This window comes from Limulus polyphemus, unplaced genomic scaffold, assembly GCF_000517525.1.
Source record: "Limulus polyphemus unplaced genomic scaffold, Limulus_polyphemus-2.1.2 Scaffold2058, whole genome shotgun sequence".
Lineage (NCBI taxonomy): Eukaryota > Metazoa > Arthropoda > Merostomata > Xiphosura > Limulidae > Limulus > Limulus polyphemus.
In genome coordinates, this window is record NW_013667668.1 from 12655 (window position 1) to 22166 (window position 9512).

General features: G+C 30.6%; 1 protein-coding gene across 1 annotated transcript in view; it reads left to right on the top strand.

Moving 5' to 3' along the window:
* The first annotated feature begins 547 nt into the window (after positions 1-547).
* The window catches only part of LOC106465808 (arrestin domain-containing protein 3-like), a 28465-nt gene continuing 19500 nt past the window's right edge, over positions 548-9512 (top strand). Inside the window, exon 1 of the mRNA XM_013926044.2 lies at positions 548-1079. Within this exon, the coding sequence (XP_013781498.1) occupies positions 821-1079 (259 nt within the window). The 5' untranslated portion in view covers positions 548-820. The remainder of the gene's footprint in view (positions 1080-9512) is intronic.

Consider the following 9512-nt stretch of genomic DNA (forward strand, 5'->3'; position numbering starts at 1 on the left):
AAGTTACGGAAAATCAATTCACGACTGGAGGCGTAACAATAGCATAGATTATCTGATGGTTAATTATCAGTGTATCAGAATACCAGAACATTTCGTAATTACAGGTTATCGAAAATCAAAATCTACAAACACATATCTGCTCATCAAAGATCAAATGTGCTATTATTGCACTACAAATATTATAATTAATTTTCTACAATTATAATAAAATATCCAAGTGGGTAGATACTTTTATTTGCATCTAGATCTCACGGTAATCGTCCGCTTTGAAACGTCCATAACAAGTTTAATGTATAAGAAGCCGTACGTCTTATTTAGTGTTTTCGAAATAGTGCCCAGATGCTACATTAAAAAAAACAAAAACAACAACAACTTGAAAACATGACATTGTTTTATCTCATTTAATTAACCTGGTACTGTCTAGAGGTTTACTAAATGACAGTAAAAATGGGTGGGATTATTTGTTGCCTGTAAAAGGAGAGATGAGGTAAGATTGAAACGAACGCCCTCTAAAGTAAAATATCACACTCCTGTGTGAACGAGGGCAACCATTCTAATCTGTTTAGACTAAGTGTCGTGTGGAGCTGTTGATATCAAGAAGGTTTTATACTACTATTTAATTTGCTGTTTTCACCTTCTTTTATCTCGTATTTCGCAAGACACAGAAATAAGGGTGAGAATATATCACCATTGCGTTAAAGGTTTCCATTATCCCAATTTTTACTTTGAAAAATACGAACATGACAAAAATTAGCGAAGTAGTCTTCTCAAACTCAAAGTTTGGAGTAAGCTAACACAGTGAGTAATACTAACATCAAATATGGGAAAGTTAAAAGCCTTTGAGATTGTTTTTGACAGAAGTAAAACTGTCTTCTACCCAGGGCAAGAAGTTAGCGGAAAATGTCTTGTGGATTTGAGCGGAGACATGAAAATGAAGTCTCTTCGCGTGTTTATGAGAGGTGTGGCAAAAGTACATTGGACAGAATCTAGAAGTACTGGAAATCGTCTTGGAGCATACACTGAACATTACAATGCTGAAATTGAATATTTCTTTAAAAAACAAGTTTTGTTTGGTGGAGGTAAGTTGATGGCTTGGCAGTGTCGAAATGTGGTATTACTATTATTACATTACTAATACTAGTGTAGTACTGTCACAGTATCGTGTATCTCGTTAGGGCATTATTGTTAATAATTAGTTTATGTTAGCAGAAGAGAAGCACACTCTGTTATTAACTGTTAGTGTTACAATATTGTTTAGTACTTAAAGTTGTACAGTATAATATATATAATTATATTAACATGAAAATGCTGGCTCTGGTCATATTGTAGAAATAGGTGTGAGAAACTTGTTAAAGTAAAACTATATGATTATAAATAAATTTGTGTTCAACTAACTGGTAAATTGGATAAAAATAAAGTGATCTAGGTTATCTTGTGAAATTGTATAATTAAGTTCCAATGACAAATAGAGAGACTCACTGATGTGGTAGAAAGCTGTTTCAAGATCATTTTTATAAAAATTAATACACTGAATACTTTTAATAATTGCATATCAACATAATGTAAGGACAACAAGGGACTATTTGGTCTGTACAGGCTATCCTTACACACCCACACTTGAGAAAAGTCAAGTTTAAATAATCGATTTAGTTCTGCCCTCCACTACTGCTCATGGCAACTCAATCAATAAGTCAATCACTCTGTTAGAGAAATAAAACTGTCTTACCTGTAGCCTGTCTTGTCTTTTTTAAATCTTAAACTTGTATCCTCTCATCCTCGGAATATAACAAAGAAATCAAAGCTTTTATCCTATTAATCTCGTGGATAATTTGTAATCTTCAATAAGGTAAGCTTTTTTAAAGTTACACTTCTTTAATCAAGAGTAAATAAGTTACAAGATCTTAACCAGTAAGTTATCCCTTCCATCCCTTGATATCATCCTAATAGCCTTTCTCTAAATCTTCTACCATAATTGAATAAATATGTGAATATCCATTCATAGATAAGGAGATAAAAACTGTATGCAGCATTCCAAGTGAAGCCTAACTAGTGATTTGTTTAGAGAGGATTATAATATTTTTCTTATAATCAATGTGTCTATAAATACACACTAAAATTCTATAAGTTTTATTAACAGCAACAATACACTGCTTTGATGGCTTGATTAAATACCACAACTATGCCAAGATCCTTTTCTTCAGTCATGCTCTTGACTTGGTTTCTTTCTTAATAAATATATGATCCAGTTATGATAACCCAAGTACATTATCATACACTAACTATAATGAAACGACATTCACCAATTGCTTCAAGTTATTTTATAACATGTCAGAATCCTCAGTACAGTTAAAAATAAACAAAAATACATCAACCCTTTCCTTTATTCAGATACAAGAGAGATACTTGAAGAAACAATAATATATTACTAAGACAAGATTTTCCTTTTTTTATATATGTGGCTTCTGTCCCAGCATTATATGAATCAAATATTTTGTTATATTTTGTGTATATGACTTTTTTGTTCTATGTTATAAGTTAACAATAATTAATCAATAAATTTGTTCTTTTCAAAAACTTAGATTTTTTTAAATTTATTTGATTATTTACTGTTGTTTGCAATTCCCATAATAGACTGAAATAAGTTTTAAATATAGAGTGCTATTATACTAGTGTTGCTAAAGTTTTAGCTTTTTAAAGTTGGAAGCAAAGCAAGTAATGTGTGATGTAAATTGTATGATACACAAATAATTGAAAGACCTGAGGCTAAGTAACTCAATTATCAAGTTCATTAAAGTCAAAATTCCTATGGAGTGAATTAATTGCATGATATGAGTTTTTTGTTTATTTTTTTAATCTGGAAGGGGGGGATGACATAAGATAAAGGTTGAGGAGCTAAAAGTGAATGAAGGAAATATACTGACTTCAAATATTTATACATTTTTGATAACTGGTTTAAAAAAGGATTTGAAAATGTGGTTGTCTTAATCTTATTCATTAAGGGACTCTGTGGAAGTAATTGTATTTACTTCAGTTTTATGTTACTTCTGAAAGATTTTGGTGTAAGATTAGTTGGATTTTGGTCAAGTTATGCTTCTGGAGAAGGCAAGAACACTCACTACATCTAGTATTATGTCACTCATGTAAAATCGACATGTTAAAAGGAATAAGAACACTGTGACAGACAACTGCTTGGAACCATGAGGTCACACCATTACCCAATAAAACAGCTAACAAAAGAAGGAAAAACATTAGTAAATGCTGCACTTTTACATCTAATACTTATCTTACAAGTATTTAAAACACTTTGACTTAACAGCATAAACACACATCACATCATAATGTAAGCCTTTTCACAATTTTTAAAAATCTAACAACTAAATAATTCGGCCCTAGAAAAGTAGATTTGGGCTTGTGCTTATTACTTTTAATATTAAACTCTATTTCCATCTTTATTCCTCCAATTACACCTCCCACAGGCAGATTATCTAATCCATAGCAGTTCTAAAAACCTTAATACAATCTTATTTAGTACTTCTGAATCAATGTTTAAATCAAGTATCATTCTAGTAGCTTTTCTCTGCTTTCTTGTGAACTTATTAAAAATCTGTGCTGTAAAAATGGAGTACTAACTGCATACACCATTGGTCATATAAGGTTACATCCAGCTTACTCTGTAATTCAAACTTTCTTTAAACAGATTCCAGAAATCTACAAGCTCATTTTATTGACAAATGTCTATCTATTATATATAAATGAATAATCACATCTATATCATTTTAATTCTCTTTAGCACAAATATTAATCACAAAAAAAATATTTTTGAGTGTCCACATCCCAAATGCATTACCTTGTACTTAGCAGTAATGCTAATTTTCTATAGTATAAGTCTTTTTGTAATATTGTAGTATCAACTGAGAATATCAAAATATTACTGTTTAAATAGGTATTCAAATTTTTGATATAAAAGGTAAATTAACATAAAAAACTATAAACAGACCTTGAATGATGTTTGGGAAAGCTCACAGCATCAACAGACTTGCATAGCTCTGAAACTAAAAAAGCTTACTAAAGAGGCGGTTTGGGCTTCAAATGTTAACTTTCAAAAATAACTTGACATTGGTAAAATTCCTGCTGATTAAAAGATTTGTTTAAGGGCTGAGGAAGGACCTAAGAAATTACAGGCTTATTAAGTTGATTTCTGTGCTTAGCAAGATATTGTAACTTATTGGCAGAGGTTATTTTGAAATGTATTTTAAAAGGGGGCTGTTGTTATCCCCTTCTGTGTCAGATTATTTCTGGAAATGTTGTATATACTTGTATATATTAATGAAACAGAATTTGTTTTATGGCCTGTTATTATATTTCTGCACAAAATATACTCTATAATCAAACGTTACCTATCTGAATATATATGTTATATATATATATTATTTCAATGACACTACAGTAAAGTATAGGAATGCTTTTTTCCAGCATTATAATACATAATTCAAAATAAATCCAATAGAGGTCAGTACAAACAGAATTTCACTGCCATCTAGTGAATGCTGATTGTAATACATGATAAGGTAAATAAATTTGGACAAATAATTAAAAATACTGTGAGAAATGATTTGCTTGAATTAACTTGCTTCAAGTTGATATAGACAACCATTCATTCTTTGTTTCTACTAAATATGAAGAATTCATTATTGAATTGACTAAGTTATATGTAGATAATATATTTATATAATTTTGACCAGGCTACATTTATTTTATTATTTTCTCTAAGACAAATATAGCTTTTCCATGACATGTAATTGAATATGAATATGAAATACAAACTTTCTTTGATCAGATGAAACTGTGTAGCTCATTAAAATATTGAACGTTACCACTAACATCCTATGTGAATTACAATTCTCTCTGGTTCTAGTGAAGAAAATCACAGTGTATCTCTCAGTGTAGTTGCTGGATTTTACATGTAGATATGCAGTGATATCATTAGCATTTGTCAACTTACAGTGCTTAATATTACTTTCTTTGGCTAAGAAAGCATAGAAATACATATGCTGTATACCACATTTCTTAATCATCTTTTTTTTTTCCTCTTTGGTTTGTACACATCTCTTTGAATCAGAATACTTGCTGAATAAAGACGTACCTGTAACTAGAACTTACCAATGCCATGTTATATCAGATCTGTATGATATATTAATGCCACTGAGGTATGTGTAAAGGTATATTTTCATGTAAATTCATTTAAGGAAATTCAGGTAATGTTATTGTTCCTGACAATCATATGTTCAGACTGGATGTTGTCTCTGTTCTTAAAGTAAGGTTCTTATATCTAATAGGTTGTCTTTATTTTGTCTTTAACAGGGATAGAAATAATGAAATAAAATTACATTCACTCGAGGGAAAGCTATCAGGAAGATTACATTCCCTCATGTAAAGTTTCATTTCCTCATGAATTGTTTTTGATTTAATCCATGTAATATGTTCACTTTCATTGATTGTAACTAAAGGAATACAAATGTACCATGCATTCCCTGTCAGGAAAGTCAACTAAAAAGATGAAATTCCTCAAGTAAAGTTAACTTCCTTGGGAATGTAATATTTGGATCCTTGCTTAAGGGTACAGTAATTCTAAGAACTTCATGAATGAAAGCAACCACACCACATTAGCAATATTCAGTGCTGATAAACAGGGCTCCTCAGGCTGGCAGGAGTATGACAGACATAGTAGTGGTCTAGGAGCTATTTATATCATCAGTTTTCATGAACAGTGGTTATTGTGGTATGAACTGGATAAAATATATGAATTGTGATTTTTAACAATTTTAAATTGTTTACTAGTCAGATTTTTAGAGTATTATCATTATTTTATTTGAATTAACTTTTTACTATTTATTTATAAAAACTGCAAACTAGCAAGTTAGATTTCTTATGCTATATGCCCCCACCCTTTTTTAGGATGCATGATCTGTACTTTAATTTATTTTTATGAGCACTTTATATTTGATATTTTATGATAGCTAACTTTTATTGGTGATAAAATTATAATTTTCTTACTCTTCATTGCATCATGCTGTGTGTAGTATGTTACTGAAGTTGAGTCATAGTTTCAATCATCTACTTTTGCCAACGTAATCTTACGTGCACATTAAGCAATGCAGGTTTTTTCAGCATAGTTTGGATGAACTAAACCTGTCCATAACCTGAAAATAGCATATGAATAAAGATTACTTTGCTTATGAGTATGAATTCCAGACTGTTTTAGCTAGGCTATATATAAACATCTGGGAGGAGCGATGCTGACAACGTGAGTTATAGCCCATCAATTTTAAAGAGTCTATAAGCAACATGGACAGCTGAAACCAACAGTAGGATTGTTGTGATATAAGTTTAGTAACATTCTGACATTCCAGTTATAAAATAAGCCAAGTAATTTGTTTTTAAAATTAGTTTCTTTTATTATTAATCTTCTAATAGAAAATCTGATTAATATTTTGTAATTAGTGCTTGAAGCTAGTTGATTGGGTTGTATATTTAAAAATTAACGCAACACAGTGCTAACTATCAAGTTTAATCTATTACTTGCTCAGTTTAGTAGTATTCCTATCACATGTATTGTGATCGGTTAGGCTTGTGTGACATTCTGTATTTGAAAAGTCCATTGCACTGTATGTAAGTATATAGACTGTGAATCACGAGAATGTGACTCTAACTTGATGTGTTCTTCAAATAAAGATCTTCCAATGTAGGGCAAAACTCACTGTTATTATAAAATCATAAAATTCAGTTAGTTGGATTAAAACTTCTCTTCTGATGAAAGCAAGCTACGACATTGGTGAGAACTAACAATTTAATTGTAAACAGAATAAACATTCAAAATACACCGTATTTCATACTTTAATCTTGGAGTTGGTAGTCTTTATCTTTTAAGATTAAAACATTTGTCCATAAAATATCAGTGAAACTTCTAAGCAGGCACAATGAAAAGATTTTTTACTAACACAAGTGGAGGATAACCTTAGGCCCTGCCTGCATTATAAAATGTTTCACTTGTAAGTAATATCTTTTGATCAGTGTAAACTATGAACCCAGAGTGAAACTAAAAATGAACTTGGCCACCAGTATAGAAAATCAACTATACTATTGTATCTACTCATTAATATTATAATGTATTGTTTCATCATTTGGGTACCCTTGTTGTTAGTGGTATGATTGACCATAAACCCAGTAATATCTTACAAACTTTGGCCAAGTTTAACTTAGTTTTAAATATAAAATCTAAGCTAACAGTGCCATTCAATATTTATAATAAAAATATAATAACGAATGGCAATATAAATGAAATAAAAGTAAATACTTTTGAAATAATAACTAGTGTAATTAATGTTGTTAAATAAAGAAACAGTAGATAAACTTATGACTGGTAAACAGCTCTTACATTTCGTGAGGATGTTTGAGAATCATGTTGCAGATTAGTTTATGTTAACCACCCTTCCTTACATACTCATATTTGTATAAAGAATAACTCTTACTCCAATAATACATTGGTAAAAAAAAAACAGTTTACAAGCATTATGAAATGTTTTATTTTGGGGGTAAAATACTACATGTTTTGACAGAACACTGGTCTGTCTTCTTCAGGAATCATACCTGATGACGGCAGACCAATGTTCTGTCAAAACATTTAGTATGTCCCCCTCAAATAGAGAACAAACAAACTCACTTTATTATGTTTATAAATCATTGTTTGTCAATGAATTATTATATTAACATAATATGCATCCACACTCAAAGTAGCCACTACTCCAACATTGTGATTTGAATCTGTAAATGATTTAAGCATCCAGATGGTTTCTCTTTGAATATTAGTTACAAATGATACACATTTTTTACTCATTTGAAAATTTTATCTGAGACGACAATTTGAATACATGTGAAAAAACAATTATAATTCTTCTGGAAATAACAAAAAACAAATTATTTTTTGTTTGGTAATAATAGTAGAATATTTTTACTGTTATTCTTTTGATCCTATTTGACAGAATTGTGTTAAAAATACACATAATTACTTAATGGTTTCAACATTCATTTAAACTTGTTTCATGAGATTTTCTTAATTACTCGGGAAGATTCCTGATTTGTATAATCTCTTGTTTATAGGATGTTATACCTTAAATTTAAATTGATCATAGCTATAGAAAGTAACTTATAACGAAATGAATAGAAATATACACACAAACCACCTGTCATACGAAAAGTGTATTCGTTTATTTATTGTTGCCTTTGCTAACAATATTTAATGAAATGAATAATTTTCTTGTTGCAATGTATAAAATTAATTAACATGATGGCAGAGTTAAAAAGACGTATTATTGTTAAAGAGTATTTATTAATACTATAAATAAACGACCTTATAAAACCAAATTATTTAATTCGACACTCATTATTATTTAAACCATTTGAAGCTTTGTACTGTCAGATTCAGTTTGTGTTTTAGTGAACTCTCCTGACGAAGTTGTAAAGCGAAACGTTGAGTGTTTAATTAAATAAAAACATTTTGGTCTTCTATACACACATATGCACTACAGAAATTAAATAATGAGTATTTATTCTAGTTTATGTAGTGCAATTGTTTGAAACTATGTTACTTGGAAAATATGCATGTTGTGTATTGAAACTACTTATAGCCTTTAATATTAAACATTTTTATTAAAGTAACTACAACCACAAACTCCAGATAAAAAAAACTTGAAAATGCACTCGACGTTTCGACTTAGGTCTTTAACCCTTGATAAGGTAGTTTAAAGTATGTTCTAGTCATGACGATAACTTTTTTTTTAGAGGAATGTATCTATGTTTATTTTGAAACATCTGAATGGAAGATTGATGAAGAATGAGTGGTTTAAGGGAAGGGGGGTATACAGTGAATTGGTTCATATTCACATACAGGCGATAAACCGTCTACCATCCCTTGACAGAGGTGTGAAGCCGGCCCGTCTTTTTTGCGCAGACGACGCTTGTTTAACACGTGGCATGGCGCTGAAAGATGCGGGACAACTTGTTAGACTGATAGATGGGCGAGTTAAGGTTTCATTCCCTTACTTCCGCGTATTGTATTGGTTCAACGTTTAAGTCCGCCGATAACTTACAGAAATACAACTGTATCGCATGTAGTCTAGGGATTCTGAAAAAATATATAGAGAAAGATGAACTTTATAGAATCTGTTGTGGTCTTTCTAACTAAAGATATTTTTGTGAAACTCAGAGACCTGTAAAAGAGCGTTGTATGTAACTTGGTGAATCGAAAATCAAGATTTAAGTGAACATTCGGGTTTTTCTATCTTCAGTATAGACAAACGAGATTCCCTCCCAGCATCTTTAATGTTGTTATTATCGTATGACTAATAAACGGTATTTCAAAAGCAACATGGTTTTTTTTTTTTTTTTTTTGTCATGAATGCAGACCATTCGACCGGGGGCAACTGCCCAGGGGTGCGGGCGAATGAAGTTTGGTT